This window comes from Drosophila bipectinata, chromosome 3L (genome assembly GCF_030179905.1).
Source record: "Drosophila bipectinata strain 14024-0381.07 chromosome 3L, DbipHiC1v2, whole genome shotgun sequence".
NCBI lineage: Eukaryota > Metazoa > Arthropoda > Insecta > Diptera > Drosophilidae > Drosophila > Drosophila bipectinata.
The window spans coordinates 24176053-24193907 of record NC_091738.1 but is presented as its reverse complement, the minus strand read 5'-3'; the positions used below and the strand labels follow the sequence as shown (position 1 = coordinate 24193907).

The following is a 17855-nucleotide window of genomic DNA, read 5'->3' as shown; positions in this document are numbered from 1 at the left end:
CAAGGGTATATCAACGTCGGCTCAGCCCGAAGTCAGCTTTCCTTTCTTGTTACGTTTCATATATTAGTATTGTAGTTTAATCAATTTTATTCACTATTATTTCTTGAATCTTCTCTTTTCAGGTCTAACAAGAGGTGTATCAAATCTTAAATATGTAACTCAACTAACTCAGTCATATTGACTTATACAGAGTTATACGGCCCTAAAAATCGATTGCTGGGTTGAGAGCATGCGGGATCCGCTGGAAACCCGAGTCAATCCCCGAGCGAGAAAATTTGGGGTCGAAGACAGTTTTTCTTTGTGAGACACTTTTTGCTTTTGGATTTCGTCTTTCACTGCGAGAGACCCCGATGCCTGTGAATGTTTACGTTGCGAACATATTAAGGTGCCCCAGTGATAGTTCTATAAAATTAAAATTAATATTTTAATTTTATAATTTTATTTGTTTAATTATCAGGAATGAGTTTTATAATATTGATCATTTATGTAAACAAATGAGTTTTATAACAGTTGGATTGCAAATTGAAAACTTTATTATTTTAAACATTTTGTTATTTCAATATTCTTGTAACTATAGCTTTGATCGGTGACAGCGACGCCAGCAGCGAAAATGGACTTTGGTTTAGCAAATTTTGATTGGACAGAATTTTATGCTGACATACAGGTTCCCAAATTGCGTACTTGTTTATGATTTTGAAAAAGGGGTTTGATGTTTATGTCTACGGTCGTCGATAAAGCCGTGCGAATGGTTTATTTCACCGTTTATGCCTGGGTTTGTGTCTAACTGATTTGAATTATTTCCACAGTAGTTTATAAGTGAATGGATAGGTATGTCCGGGTATACCTGTTGTATAATGGTTGCATTACTAATGGGTATACCAGTTGCATTGGGGTTTTCTTATCTTGGTACTCTACGAGTATAAAATATACAGTTTTAGTAAATATACATTTTTTTACAACCTAAAAATTTTAAACCCACCCGCTAATCGTAGCGGGTCGGCGTTCAGTGCAGCAAAACGATTTTCTCACCAATATTCTCTCACTTTTGCCTTGCTCTCTTCTTGCTCAGCTGAAGGGCCTGCATATAAAAGGCAAGGTATTTTACTAGTGACTTACAAACATTTTACATCTTGCGTTTACACTTAAGGTATTATTTTTTACCGCGTTGTAACTTATGCTCTCCGTATGGATTTATCAAACTATTAACATAAAAGTTAGGTTACACAATGGAAAAATGCAACCACAGTAACCATGTTCTCTAAAAGACGTTTGACATAACACAGTGCGACAAAAAAAGAAAATTTGGAGGAACTTTTGAAGAGACCTAGTAGGAATTGTTTATTAGGTCGAATATAGTATAAAACCGTATTTAAAATTTTTCTAACACCCTCAAAATCTTGATTTATTTAGAAAAAACGGTTTTTCGGGACTTTTTTTGCTCTTAAAAATTCCTAAGCACGTAATTTTAAATCGATTTAAAAATTGTTTACGTTTTTCAATAGGTAAATTTTGTTGCTTTTGAAAAAAATAGATCTTTAATTTATTTCAACAAAAAAAAAAAATTTTAACGCAAAAAAATGACATTTTTGAATTTATGTCGTGTTTTTCGGAATTTGACGCCATTTTTTCGGTACAACTTCCAAGAAATGGTATCATTTTTGACAGAAAGAAAATAATCGTGATAACTTTTTTCTACTCTAAAGTGTTTTTACTCTAAGTGTGTACTATTTTGATTCTTAATAATTTTTTTAAAACAAACATTTGGTAAGCCTAAATAGTTTATTTAATAGGTTAGGAAAATAACGACTTATAAAAAAAAATTTCAATAAGAAAAATAATTTAAAAGATGTATTGTGGCATATTAAAACATTTACTTTTCCTTGCCGTCTAAACTTTCTTTAACACCATGTTTAGTATAACCTTTATTTGTGTCTTGCTCCCCACTTTACGAAATGGTAAAAATATTACACTCTGGCAACCACGAGTCAAAAAAACTAGTATTATTCATCTCAAAATAAGCTTTTAAATTTAAAATATTAAAAAAAGCGCGCACTGAATGCACTTTCGGACAGTATGCATTCGAAAAAGAATGAAAAACCTTACAAAATGAACCACACCTTATGATTGGACTAGGTTGGACTCGTCGTATATACTATATATACATACACATACTGTATACCAATCTTTTTGAACTCTAGTCCAGTGGTCGGCACCGAATCACCACTGGTGACCTTTATCTGCCGTAGCGAACATTTGGGTAGCCATTTTTAAATTTTTTCCCCATTCTTCGAGTATAAAACACTTCCAATTGCCTCAAAGCGAAACCGTACCCATACAATCAATGTAAATGTGTATACACTTGCAGAGGGTATTACAATTTTAATCAAAAGTATGTGTCGCAGTAATCTCCGACCCTGTAAGGTATATTAATTCTTGATCAGGATCACCTCCTTAGTCAATACACGTTTTTTGTCTCTATGTACATAGGCTCACCTGTATGATTCTACGCGAATAAGTCTCTTAAGTTTTAAAGCTTAAAACGTTGCACACGCCCTTCTTTTTTTTGCATGTAGTCTAGGTTGTAGTTATAGGCCGGAATATACGAATATTTGTACATATATATTGTATATACAAATATTTTGTATTTGTACAAATATTTATATACTTGTATATTTATTTACACATATACAAATAATATTTGTATATTTGTATATCAAAATATATACAAATAAGTTTCTTGGTCTTTCAGGAACTTCCACGTAATTTACGTTCCCGAATTTTAGTTAAAACTAATTTTGAGTTTAGACTTTATATGTAAGTCTTTCTAATATGATAAACAAATTTGAATTTTGAAATTCATGAACCAAACATCCGTCTGTAGGTTTTTTATTAAAAATAGCCCTTTCACTATACGGTGACCCTATCCATGGGGCTGTATTTTTATTATACGATCTCTTTCAAACTAAACCATTTGAGGTTCCCAACCTTAAGAAATTTTAATTTAATTAAAAGCTTTTTAAAATTAAAAATATTGGCAGACGCTTTTGAAATTTCCGAAGTAAAATTAAAATAACTGCAACTAAAATGGTATCATTTAAAGTCAGAGATGTAAATCATTTAAATGTGTTGAATGTTTTTGGAAAAAAAAGCATAATTTTTATATAAAATTTTTATTATTACGTAAAGTATAGTAAAGTAAGTTATTTCAGCATAACTTTCGTGCATACAATAAAACTAATTTTCTTACCTCCTCGCAAAGAGCAAGCATACGCCTCGTGCTTTCTAGAGACTGAAAGAAAAGACAAATAAGAATTTTAGTTTTATTAAAAATTTTAGATTTACACTTTGTATGACGAAAATGTAAAAATGGGGATATGCCCACATTTAATTAAATATTATTAAAAACAATTTTTTTACTCTCAGAAAAAAAATTCAGTTATCCTGCCAGTGATTGACTGGCAAGCCAGTCGGTGAATAACATTGGAAAAGGGATGTACGGTGTTTCAGCCGCATATAAATAGGGCAGCACAAATCAAGTTTGGCACTTATCAAGCAGTGTAACTTTTGGCATATCTTATGACGTGAATTGTTGCACTTTTTATCGGCGCTCACTTTCAGTTCTGCGCCCTTTCAGTAAATTTAACTTTGCTAAGCGTTGATTATAAATTTTATCAAGCCCATTATATTAAGGGCTAATGCTGGTAAACCGCAGTCAAACCCTTTTTAAATTCTGATTCAGACTTCGGGACCTACCATTGCAATGCTACAAGATGCAGTGCTAAGTCTTTAGTTGGAAGAACTTGAAAGTGAGGATTATAATCGTTGAGTACTTTCCTACGTTGAGTCTCCAAATCGTAAAGACCACTCAACATTAGCGAGGTGTACCTTCGATGCAAATTTGGATCAAAAAACCAAGAATTTTGAAAAATCAAGAATTTTCTATTACCATTGCGGTCTTTGGGGTCTGGAAAATGTTTTCAGGCCAATTTGATCTTTTAATCTGAGCAGTAAACTTTTACAACGAAAACCCTGTTTCTTTAAACCCCTTGATGTTTTTTTGTGTTTTCCTAATTGCCATCACCTCAGCCTGGAAGATGACGCAGGGATCAGGAAGTCGGAAGGAGACCTCGATGTCCTTAATCGAATTCTCTTCTTAATTCTTTTTCTCTTAATCGAATTTCCGCCAGTTTCGCCTGCTACTACCAGCTAGTTCTGGATTGGTAATTAGTTCTCTGTGTCTTTTTCTTAGAGAGGGCTGGCTACCATACCAGAACACCATATAGCATTATGAGTCTAACTATGGCAGTGAAGGTCCATCGAACTATGTTAAGGAAAGGCTTTTTTGCAGATGAAGAGGGCAGTCGCCGTTTTCTTCGATCTTTCGTTTATGTTTAAGTTCCGGCTATCTGTCTAGAACCACCCGTAGGTACTTTGCGCTTTTGCTAAAGAAGAGCCTCTGGTTGCTTAATATTGAAGGGATAAGGAGAAAGATTTTCTATTATCTGGTGAAGAGAACTAACTTGAAGCTGTGTAATGCCCAGTGTAAAGTTTTTGGTCAAAGTTGAAGTGTAAGTTTCAAGAGAGAGCATCCAGGGAAGTGCGTCTCCGGTAGCATTGCAAGAGATTCCTCATTTGTGCTGGGCGAGGATTCAACTTTTTTTTTAAGATAGCCTAGTATTGTGGCTGATTTGGATAGGATTTTCCAAAGTCTCGCAGCTTAAGCTGTGTCTTTAATGTTCGAGTAGAAAGAGTTTCATGAGGAGCATTTCGGTTTGTGGATGGCTTTTTTTATAAGTGGCCAGGGAGCCCTTGAAGTGAGTACAGGGAAACCGGGTTCTACTTGCCAATTGAAGAGAGGCTATTCTGCCTACCTTCAAGGGGGCTTAATTTGGTTTTTTGGTTTGTTTTTTAACCAGGGAATTCAGACTTGCCATGGTTTGCGTATAGTCTGTTGGTTTTGGTGTCAGGTGTGGGTTACATCATCGTCGTCGCACGTGTGACCAACCAAGTCAAACTTGTGTATGTGTCCTTAGTTAGTTTTTCTATATAGACGCCGCACGTAGCCTTATTCCCGATAGTGTGGAAAGCTTGACCCCGAGGATCGAGGATGAAATCTAGAGCGTAAGTTGGTGTAGTACGAAGACTGCCCGCAAACCTCCGTAAAACAGGATTGGTCTGATAACCGTCGTGTATGGCCACCTTACTATTTTTGGAGACATTTGGTCTTGGATGGATTAACTGCTAGCGCGTTTCTTTTCTTCCCATGTTGAGAGAACCCTCATCCGTCACAAAGTCACACAGTCATGCGGTCGCAAAGAGTCGCAAATGCTACATCATCCGTATAAGCAATAACTATGCATCCACTACCCTCCAAATGTCGAAGTAGGTTGTTAACCGCCACGTTCCAGAAAAGGGGGAGAGTACACCTCCTGATAAATCTCTGAATAGACCCTCCTCCCAGTGTCGCCTCAACAGTCCTGTTTACCAGGATCTGCTTTATCAGGTGCACGGATTCTATGTCTAGAAAATTAATAAGCGCGTATTCCTTGTCGTAGTGATCCTTGTCGTAGTGAACCGCGGATTCGCCCTTCCTATATGCGTGAATTTTGAGGCCTCTCAATTGTCTTACGACAGACTTATTGGTTTGAAGTCCTTAGGAGAGCAGTTTGGGTAGAAGACAACCTTCGTTCGCACCCACGTCTCTGGCACGATACTTGACCTGAACATTGCTGTGAAGATTTTCCTGATCCATAACCACAGATTAGACCCGGTTTTGGTTAATTAAGCCGAGAAGATGCCATCTGGGCCAGGAGATTTAAAGGGCTTGGAACTGTTTCTCGCTTAAGAGGTATTCAAGCTCACTCGAGTCCTCCTGGCTCCGCGTTTCCTGGATTGTTTTCTCCTAAGAACACCCATATGCGTTTGTGAGAGCTTTTGGGGTTTCCTTGCTGGACGTTGTCCAGCTACCATCCAAGGTTTTAATGTATCCTACATAAGGTGCAGGGGTTGCGAGGACCTTCCTGAGGCGGGAAGCCTCCGAGGTCCCCTGAATGCTCGTGCAGGACCTGGTCCAGGCATTCCTCTTTGCCCTACGCAGTTCCTTGTTGTACTGCTAGAGGTCCGCTTTATACGTCACCCAAAATACTCCGCTTGCTTTACTAGTGAAGTTAAAGGCTTTACGGGCTTTAGTTTTAAATGGTGCAAGAGTTGATGACCACCATGGTGTTTTCTTTGACTTGCTACTGCCCAATCTACTTTTGGGACAAACCCTATTGAATGCCTTTGTACAAGCCGCTGTTATCGTGCCCACCATGGCTTTCAGATCTTCCCTGTTGTAAACTTCCCTTGTTGGAGGTACCCCCAAGGATTCATCTTGTTTTCCTCTTGTAAAGCTCCCACTTTGCCATCCTAGGATTGCGTACGGCTAGCTGAGTGAAGTTTTCGAAACTGATCACTAATTCTATGTATTGATGGTCCGAAAAGGAGTGTTTTTCAAGGGCTCTCCATGCTCGAAGACACTGAACTCAATACAGTGTCCTGTTTCCCTCAGGATCCTCTTAGTGTCCTTATTTAGCGTGAAAATAACCTAGTAGTCCCACCGCACCCTCCATCTTGGCGATTTTCCAGTCTGCCGAGGGAAGTGTCGGGCTACACATCTTTAGCATCGCCAGGATGGTGTTAAGGTCGACCGACTTTTCAGTTCCAGTCAACCGCCTTCATCTTTGTACCAGGGTAGACCTCCCCAAGCGTGGCTATCATTCGACTCCAGTCTTCTTTCCGCCTTCGCCTATTAAAAGACGTGCTCTTGCACGTCTTCCGCCGATGGATCCGCCCTCATCAAAATGCAGGCTGCTCTCCTCCTATTCTTGAAAAAGCTTTTGAACTCCGTCGAGTGAGACGCTCCCGGACCAGTATACCGGCTGGTATAAAGGTTGACCCTAAAGAGTTTCTCTTCAAGCCGCTCAGTGGTCCCATGGCTAGCCCCGCCCCCTCGCAGCGGAGTTCCTAACGTCACTGGTTTTTGTTTTTTATATGTAGTTGATGTGTTCATGTTTTAGACCCTTAAGTAGGCAGGAAGGCCTACGTCTATCATGATATAGCTCGCTCAAAACAATAAGACTGTTTAAAACTGGGGGGTCGGCCGGTTACCCAAAGTTCGCATATTAGCGTCCGAGCCCTCCGAGTGTTATTCTCCCCGCCCGACTACGATTAGCCAGCATCCATGGCAGAGAAATGAACTGTTACCAGCCCTCGCTACAAAGAGCGCACAACAATAACGAATATATTTTTTACTTTATTTTATTTCATGCACGACGTTCCATTATTAAAGTACTGCGTTGCAATATAGTTATAAACGACACTATGTTATATTGAGTGGAACGCTTTCTGCCAAATAAGAAGCTTAGCCTGTAAGTCTATGCGAAACATTAGGTAGAAATCAGTAAAAAAGAACTAACAAAACCAATTAATTAAAAAAAGAACCGTAAAGAAATGTATTTAAATATGAAAAAAAAACTAATTCAATCAATGTAAATGTGAAATTAAACTTATTTAAATTTTCTTATTAAATGCACCAACAACAATAAGAAAAAACGAATGAACAATAATTCGGTTAGTACAAGTTCAAAAGATTTTCCAATACAATCTTTCCAATCTCCTTATAACATATAAATCTTCTTATAACATATACCCAAGATGGAACTAGTGGACGTTAGTCGGTGGTTTCGACTACTAATGTCATTAGAAAAGTAAAGTCAAATGATAGTGACTAGAATTAATAAAAACACTTTTCATAATGTGCGCAAATTGTTTTTACAAATTACCATATATAAGCTGCACAATAAGTGCTTAAAGAAAAGATACATGAGCCGAGCCAATGACTTGGACAAAATTTAAATTTGCGCAGCACAAACAACAATGAGTAATCAAAATTAAAAAAAAATAAAATGTTATTAAATAAGAAAATTAAATAAAATAAAGTAAACTTTAAATAATATATATGCATATTCAAGTATGGATACAAAAAGAGCCTTAAGTAAAACATATGAAAGGGACCCATACTACAGGGAAAGAGTTCAGCAATTAGTATACGAGTTAGAAAACCTTTATGTAGGCCCATTTAACTGTTATACCTCAACAATGTTTCACTGCACTGCAACCCAAAAAGGAATAGTACTATTAACCATTCCGGGTGTGCAAGTTAGATCACAAATACATGACCATCCAATCAAAGGTAGAGCAATAGTCATGGTGGTATCTCATAATATAATGGAATGGAATGAATTATCAAATATTAAAGCAGACTTTGACTATTAGACTATTAAAGACTTTGACAAGTCGCATATGTCACTAACCCAAAATAGACCGATACAGAAAACAACAGTTAGAAAACACGTAGAAGTATTCAAATGCTTTAATGAAGCACGAATGCTAATATATGAACACAGAGGTAAGTTTAATCACGATCATTGGTCTCAAGTATCAAAGTTTTTGGTCAGACTTAGAACCAATTTAACAACTATTAGAGAAAAGTTCATGCTAGATATTTCAATACCTAATATACTTAATACGTCAGTAATAATTGATACTGGTAAAGAATCAGAATCAAAAGAAATTCTTAATATTGAGTAAGAGGATTTGGAAGAGGAAGAAATAAATAATCTCACTAGCCCAGCTAAATTAATGTCTGATTTGGACAATTCTTCGGATTCAGACGCTAGCTCGAGTATAGTTAAAGAAAAATGTATTACAATGAAAATGTATTATTATAGTTAAAGAAAAACGCAAACACGAACTATTAGCTATATTAATAATAAAAACAAAGCTAAAAGGTGTCCCCAGAAATCAGCAAAACTGATGAATCTACAGCAACGCAACAAAAGTGCTAACCAAAATACATCAGAGGTTGAGCAGATGACAATAGCTCTAGAAAGTGCGTACATAGCGAACGGCTTAACCCTTAAGTTAGCCAGAAGTCAAATAGTCAAATAAATGAGATACAAGTACAAGTACAAAAATTCAACTACAATAAAATAGTCGAACTGTCTGTATCCCTTTATAACAGCCCACTTTTGCTATTACCGAAGAAATCTCTTCCAGGGTCTGACAAGAAAAGATGGAGATTAGTAATTGACTATCGTCAAATTAATAAAAAACTGTTGTCGGATTAAACCCCGCTCCCTAGAATTGATGACATTTTGGATCAACTAGGAAGAGCAAAATACTTTTTATGCCTTGACTTAATGTCAGAATTTCATCAAATCAAATTTCAAATCAATTTTTCATCAAATTGAACTCGAAAAAAGTTCAAGAGTTATAACGTCTTTCTCAACCAGCAATGCCTCGTATCGCTTCACGCAATTGCCATTCGGCCTAAAAATAGCGGCAAATTCTTTCCAGAGAATGATGACTATAGCATTTATTAGATTATAACCTATAACCGGATTATAACCTTCTCAAGCAGAATGCCTCCGAACATCTTAACACTCCGAACACGCACTAATAAATCCGAATTCATTACAATAGCCAGATTTCAGCAAAGAATTTTGCATAATAACAGATGTGGAGCAGTTTTAACTCAAAACAAAAATGGACTCCAACTTCCAGTTGCTTATGCATCAAGATCGTTTACTAAGGGTAAAAGTAATAAAAGTACAACAGAACAAGAATTAGCAGCAATTCATTGGGCCATAACTTATTTCAGACCATACATTTATGGACACCTCACTGTCAAAACAGATCACAGACCATTAACTTACTTGTTCTCAATGGTAAATCCAAGTTCAAAGATAACCGGTATGAGACGTGAATTAGAGGAATATAATTTTACAGCCGAATATCTGAAGGGTAAAGACAATTTTGTAGCGGATGCGGTATCAAGAATAACCATTCAACAGCTAAAACAAATAAATGAATCTGAAAGAAAGACCCTACAAGATATCAAAGTAGACAAAATTCCTGCGCAGGAAAAGAAAAAATAGAATTAGCAATCTATAGAAAAAACTTCAAAGCCCAACGTATATGAAGTCATAAACAATGACGTTCTTTACGTACTTAGTAGTGACCTTGCAAAAAAAAAATGTTTCTTTAAACATGGTAAGAAAATTACTGCAAGATATGATGTTAGCGATTTATAAGTACACCAATGGAACTCTTAACTTAGGACAATTTTTCTAAAGGCTTGAAACGCAAGCCGGTATAAATAAAATCAGCCAACTCAAAGTCGCAACGTGGGAAAACATCGTTGAGCACGTTTCAATTATTGTTTTTCAAAAATGGGCAATAAAATATTAATTTTATTGAGAGTAGCGCTACTCAACCCGGTGGCCCAAATAAAAACAATAAATGAAAAAGAAGCTCTATTGTCTACATTCTATGATGATCCAATACAAGGAGGTCACATAGGTATCTCAAAAACCTTGGCCAAGGTCAAGAGACATTATTATTGGAATGGTATGACTGAAGATAGTACTGAATACATTCGAAAATATCAAAAGAGCCAAAAATCAAAAGTAAAAAGGAAAATAAAAACTCCTTTAACAATAACTGATATGCCAATACATGCTTTCGACAGGGTTATAGTAGGCACCAATGCCAAACAAAAATGCTAGCACAGTAGCAAAGACGAGTTTTGAGAATTTTATTCTAAAGTACGGTTTAATGAAGACGTTCATTACGGATATTTGAACTTGTTTTCGGTAAAACAAATAGTTTACTAAAACATTTTAATAGCAAAGATAACATAGAACCTATATATAATATAGATGATTATGCTAAAGAAAGTAAACAGAGATTAGAAATAGCATATAAAAGAGCTAGAATTATGTTAGAAGAAAAGAGGAAAAAGAATTATATGATGAAAAAGTAAAAAACGTAGATTTATCGGTAGGAGACAAAGTCATCATCAGTAGAAAAGTTAGAAGATAACGATAATATAATAATTAAGGATACTAAAAAGAAAAAAACAAAAAGTTCATAGGGGTAGATTTAAAATTTATAATAATTGAATGGAAAACTCTTATATAAACAAAATAATACAAAACAATAAAAAGAAAAATGTGATTTAAGAAAAGGAAATTCAAAATGAATAAAAAGTTCTTATGTTTAACAAAAAAAAAAAATAAAAACGTTTACAATAAAATACTAACATATATATTTTTTAATACACATAGTTACACATATGTACATATTAACAAAAATAATATAATCAAAACATACACACAAAAAAATAGTTAACATTAATACTTAAAATAACTACATAAATTACGTTATTTTTTAAAATTAAGGAGATGTAGCTTGCGTACATATGTATATACATACATATAAATAAGTCTGCAACACTTTGTTTTTATGCCAACAGCAATCATACATAACCAGCGACTTCGTCGCAGCGCTAAGTGCCCTCTACACATACTCGTGAAGACGAAATATGATTCGCACTTATCCAAGTAAGTGCGTCCTTATCCAGCGACCACCCAATAGCTAAGTCAGCGTTCCCGCGCTTGACCGTCGCTGTGTATACATATGTGCGCGCATGACTCCCTCAGCTAGCCAGCAACGTTCCTGTTGCTGTACATAATAAGCGAAAACAAAATGATATAAGCGCTGTTCGCTGCGAAGCAGTGAACCTAATAATAATTAACCTAATAATTCATTCAATATAGATCGATCGTAGTAGGCTGACGTCTACTCCTTAGTCAACAAACATCTTCTAAATAACACTACATGGCGATCCTGCCAGGAGACACTACACCGTCCTTTCTGTTTTATTCATATGTTGCTTTTTTCTTTTTTTTTTGTAACGTTGCATTTATTTCGTGAACTTCCACTTTACGATAACAAAAGGTGTATCAAATCATATATTCATAACTTAACAAACAGTGATATTGACTTATACAGAGTTAGACGGCCCTAAATCGATTGCTGGGTTGGGAGGTTGTTGCGTCGCAAACGGAAACTCGAGCTAATCCCCGAACGAAGTAATTTGGGTGCGAAGACAGGACTTTAGGACTGAATTGTAGAGTGGCACCTTGTAGGCGTAGGCGTAGTGGCGACCGTGAGATTATGATCCAGTGGAGGCTGCTAGCTTTTAGTTTTAGGTGCATCTTCTTGCATTTGACGTCATTACGCCAGATTAGTCATTTATCAAGGTGGACGCAAAGGTACGTTACTTCGTTAGCTTGAGGGATCTGCATACCGTTTAGTGAAAGCGGATGGCATGATTGTCTAATAGAGGTCTGCATGATTGCACTCAAAATTTTCGGTTATTTGAGTACAATAAGTTTAAGTCGCAATCCAGCGTGCCAAACCGGTGTCCACTGGACACTCACGTACTTTTTGTATTTAAGCCAGTCCGTTTTTGGCGACGTTAGGCTGAAGGAGTGTTCGGTTATTGTTAGGCTTCGAATAAGTGTTAAAAGCACAGCAACTGGTCTGATAATAAGTCCGAAACTGCTTTGGCACTTTTTAGATTTCGAGGTAAGTTTTTTGTCACCGCAAAATCAATACAGTCTGCAAGCTTGCGTGGGACGTCCAGAATGTGGGACTTCCAGGGGAAACACAGTCCAGTTCATTTCTCACATTTATAATTGCATTGCATTGATCCCCAGCGCGTATGTTTGGCATTGTAGTCTCCTGCGGCTTTAAAATGATCCCCAAGTAAATTTTATAAGTCCATAAATAGTCCTTCCGAGATTAAGAAGCGAGGAGGACAGTCTTCCTTTACTGGACTGAATTTTTCCGGGTGAAAAAAAAAATCCTTTTTTTTCCATTCGGATGATCTGTGTAACATAACGTCAATATGGTGTTCGTTCAAGAATTGTAAAAATTCTAGTTTCGTAGTTTACAAAATGTTCGTAGAGTCTGCATAGATTATTTATACTGTTGCTCTGCGAGCAGCATATTACCATGTTTTGAACAAGCGTTTGCATGGTCGTTTTCTTAAATGACATAAGCTCCATCATACATTGTTGGAAGGTAAGCATCATAGTTTCCGTTTTACATTGGTCGCTTGTAGAGCAGTAAGCGGAGTTGTGGGTCTCACCGCGGACTACACAGACCACCCGAAGTGTTCAGTATGACCTAGTGTGTCCATACTCTTGGCAATTAGTGCGTTGCACTGGACCGTTGCGTTTATGCACTTCATGCAGTTGCAGTTTGTAGATTGGGTGGACTTCATTCTTCTTCAGTGACCTGCTTTCTGGCTCGAGATCGACCTTGAAAAGGGGTTGTGGCTTTTTATCTTTATTTCGAATTATAATTAAATTCTTGGCGGCGAAGCCCTTTTCTTTTAGGGCGGTTTTTATTTCCGTGGCGGTAACATCGGGTTCGATTCCCTTTACAATAACTTGTAGGCTCTTCCTGCTTTTCAACTGGTACGTGTCATAGTTTTTCTCAGCACTGTCCAGATATTTTGACACGATTCAGAAGTGTTCTTCAGTCTTTGTTTTGCCTTTGTTTCATGGATGTGAAATGCTCTATGTTTTGCCCTATGATAAGCGGGACTTCATAAAACTTGTCACCGTTTCCGATCAACGCCGCATTGCTTCTGGATCTGCCTGGTTCTTCGTCGATCTTCTGGACGCGGTTAATTTTTGTTTTATTGCCTGCCGGATTACTCTGCGGGCTAAGCATGCGCTTAATTTGAATGTAGTGATCGATTCCAGACTGTGTGGCCGGGGCCGCTTTGGCACTTTCCGAAGTTGTTGTTTTTGCACTCGCTGTAGTCGTTGACGTCGCGGTATTTTGAATTGCTGTGGTTGTCGCTGTGGTTACAAAAATTGTTCCACTGCTTGTTGTTGTTGTGAAATTTGGAGGGCGCTGCGTACCCTTTGGCTTTCAGCAGTCAGTAGAGCCGGATTGCTCCTAATCACTGATTAATTTCGCCATCGCGAGTTGAAAAGTAAGAGTAGAAGCGATTTCTTAGGTTTACTGAATATGCTCATTGCATGGCCCTTATTTATTTAAAACATCTAAGCACTAGTTTTTGTTTTAACACATAACAACTGTTATTGTACAACTGATTGTTTTTCATACATTAAAACTCGGTAAAAAGTTTTTTTTATTTGATACAAGAATAATAAAGGACTTAAATGATTATAAAAAGAAAATATAAAAAGTCTGCTGCTCTCACAAGCACAAACAAGTTTTGAAAGGAAAAAAATAAAGACGTAAAATGGCTTTTAACTGTTTTTAGGTTATACATACCTCATCAGCTACTCCTTGAGCCTTGATTTGAAGCTCTTCTAATTCCGTTTTGGGGACTTGCGGTCCAGCCATTTCATCTGATGGATCAGCCGGCATTCTAAAATTAAATTTCATAATAAATAATTGTGTAGTCATAAATTAAGACAGTTTAACAAGAAAACTTCCTCAATTAATTACAATAACAACTACAGCTGCATAAACGCTCCAAACGGTCATAGAAGCAGATCTTATTTTTAAACGCTAGACAGCAAGCAACTCTAAAAACCAGTACTCGAAATGTTTTACCATATTATTGAATACGGTCTCATCGAAAGGACCGAAAAACACTCCTCAGACGCGCTCTTTCACTGAACAGATGTTTTTTCGTTTGTTCTTCTGTTTTGACCTGCTAGCTGAGAGAGTACTCGTGCTTGCACAAAAACGCTCTATGACGAGCCCCTATCGTCAGATGCTCAGAAATTGAGCAAAACAAATAATATAGAATCTTTTTTGGTAATATTGCGTTACGTTGTAGTTTCTACCTTACTTCAAAATAGTAGAATACATACATATTTGCACGCGAATTAAATAAATTTTAACTGAAAGGAAAGCGGGAATAAAAACCTAACACAAAGTTAAGTCGTGTATAGTTCATTCTGTTCAAAATCGGTTATTTCAAAATACATATGTATATGTAAAATAAATGGGTATGTCTGGAATATTCATACATGTAAACTGCACATACATGTATATATGTTTGTATATAAATTTCATTAATCCCAAAATAAAAGAAAATCCTAAAATATAAATATTGTTTCACATAAAATTTTACATTCGATTGATTGGTAGAAATTCCGTTAGACTTTTAAATTTTCCTCGTAAGTTAGAAAAAATAAAATTTTTGTTTAATTATTAAATACTTTTTAAAGCGTTGAAGCTTTTTACAGCGCTTTGAAATTTAAGGGCCCTCCTAATCACGTGACATTTTGATTGAAATTCTGCGCAAGTATACAATTTCTATTACCGCTACATTATATTCTATTTTTTATGTTATTATTTTCAATTTCTACAAACTTCTGTGTTCTTAAAAAATACAATTTAACATTATTATTAGTAAATATTTTGGTTGTTTTGGGTCAATACGCTACCTGGCTATTATTGATATAGTCTTTGACTACAAAATTTAAATTGTAAAATTTTGTTTATTGATCCGTTACACGTGCAGATATTGGATGTCAAAATGTAACTAAGAAAGCAAATTTACTAAAGTATAGTGAGGTAAAGAAATCGGCGCGCGCAGGACTTATACATCATTATTTGATTTGTGACATATCGTGTCCTTATACCGATGAATAAACCTATTCGATATAAAAAAAGCTAACATTAACCAATTTTTTGACTAATTTGTATTTTTGTATTAATTTTTAAAGTTGCCAAAAAAGGTAATTGTTCCACAAACTTTTGTAGTCAAAAGGAAAAACTTGGGGATATTTAAAAGTTGAAGACGTTTGAATCAGGGCATTGTCTTAAGAAAACTGGAGACACTCAGAAGTTTAAAAAAAAATTACATAAAAATAATTATTTTTTTATATCTTATGTATTTGAGAACTTTTTTTATATTAATAAAATTCCCACTAGAACTCATACTAAAATACTACTAAAATTTCTCTTCAGCTTCGAATTAGAAATCCACAAACGCCTATAAAAAGATTATCCATACGTGTCTTATCTCCATGTAAATTTGTGGCATCCTCCTTAGGACTTCGATATTTTCTTTTTTTTTCAGGTTAAAAAAAAAAATTGTTCCGGTAAATAAAATTCCAATACAAGTCCATCATTTTGTCATCCGACACGTCAGTCACTATTTTCCACATTCCGCTAATTTCTCATAATAAAATTAATAAAAGCATAATTATTCTTACAAGTAAAAGAATGAAATTAAAAAAAAAAAAATTAAATACATATTATTACAAAAATAATTATAAAACTAAACTAATAAACTAATAAAAATAATAAAACGATCCCTGGACTCCAAGGGTAAGGGGCGCACGCTTCCCATCTAGGCTACCCTCCAAGTTGATTTAATGATACTTAAAGTTGGTATAGAAGTAAAAGCATGAATTTATAGCAAAACCAGAAAGAAAAGCTAACTACAGGCGGAGCCGAAGTTGATATACCCTTACAGTTAAAACCGGATATACATTGTAAACATCGAATATAGTTGGCCGATCCTTATGAAATTTGGTAGGTTGGATCAAATGACCAAAAATATAATCTGTACTAAGTTTCAGAATCAGTACTAAAAACACGAAAGTTAGGTCATTTTAGATCGTTTAGTTATATGGCAGCTATAGGATATAGTTGGCCGATCCTTATGAAATTTGGCATGTCGTATTATTTTGCCAAAAATAGCTTTTGTAAAGTAGCTTTAGAGAACTCTCTAACTCAAAGAACACCACGGTTATACCATTTCCGATCAATCAGGTATATAGCAGCTCTAGGATATAGTCGGCCGATCCCGGCGGTTCCGACTTGTATACTGCGTGCAAAGGAAAGAAGAGGGGGTGCAACCTTTCAAGTCGCTTTAAAACTGAGAGACTAGTTCGCGTAGAAACAGACAGACAGACAGACGGACATGCTCATATCAACTCAGGAGGTGATCCTGTTCAAGAATAAATATACTTTATAGGGTCGAAGATGTCTCCTTCACTGCGTTGCACACTTTTGGACAAAATTATAAAACGCTCTGCAAGTGTATAAAAAGAGATGAAAAGAAAAGATAGTAAAAGAAATTCCTGATCTCTTTAATCTCACACTGCACAGTGGCCGATTTGGCTATTCGAGCGTCAGATTAAGCAAATTTTTAACTGTTAAAATTCATTAAAATTTTGTTTCCTACCGATTGTCAAGTAATGGAATATCGTTAACAAATACAAAAAACCTATAAACTGGATCAACTAGATCAGCTGTAAGCTCACAAAGCTAACATATGTATGGTACTTTACAATTTTTAGGTGTTGAATTTGGCTTGTCTTTTTATATTTGCGACACTTATTTATTGTGTCTGTTTGAAATCAATTTTAGCATTTTCTAAAAGTTTAAGGTATGTAGCAAACGAAAATAAAGGTTTGAATAAAGGTTTCTACCTGTGAGTAGATGTTGCATTCATAATTTATGTTTAAAACCAGCAAAGTTTGTAGTACTCTTTTTTATAACAAATTTCAACTTCTGTAGAGGAAAACTTTGTGAAGGTCGCCTCGGCCCGCAAAAAGCGTATATATGTGGTAAAATCGGAAGAACTCGGGTTGGTTAACCGAACATTTGGTTCTTTTGGATGAGCGTGGCATATTACAGGAAAACTTTGTGAAGGTCGCCTCGGCCCGCAAAAAGCGTATATATGTGGTAAACTAGGAAGAACTCGGGTTGGTTAACCGAACATATGGTTCTTTTGGATGAGCGTGGCATATTACAGATATTATACTATAGAAATTTTTGCTTAAGCCATACGCGTAAAAACTCTCACCAAAACACAATGGAGGATCTTTCGCATTTATTGTTAGTATCGTCAGATCCACTTATTACAAGCTTCTCCAAAAGTTCGGCCAATAACTCCAGCAAGGCAGTTGCCTTTGAGATTGTAGTCCAAAATCTTCTTCTGGACTACACTGCTC

At 36.0% G+C, this 17855-nt stretch overlaps 1 protein-coding gene across 4 annotated transcripts in view; it reads right to left on the bottom strand.

Annotated features, from left to right (window-relative positions):
• The window catches only part of Snap25 (Synaptosomal-associated protein 25kDa), a 123550-nt gene extending 108084 nt beyond the window's left edge, over window positions 1-15466 (bottom strand). For 2 of the 4 annotated variants that reach the window (XM_043211366.2, XM_043211369.2), the window contains exons 1-3: window positions 15333-15466; window positions 14206-14302; window positions 3248-3289 (exon numbers count right to left, since the gene is read on the bottom strand). In XM_043211366.2, the coding sequence (XP_043067301.1) occupies window positions 3248-3289; window positions 14206-14301 (138 nt within the window). In that variant the 5' untranslated portion in view covers window position 14302; window positions 15333-15466. Of the gene's footprint in view, window positions 1-3247; window positions 3290-14205; window positions 14303-15332 lie in introns of those variants that run through there. The other 2 variants (XM_070279923.1, XM_043211372.2) reach the window with 1 other exon arrangement.
• Between the last annotated feature and the right edge of the window lie 2389 nt (window positions 15467-17855).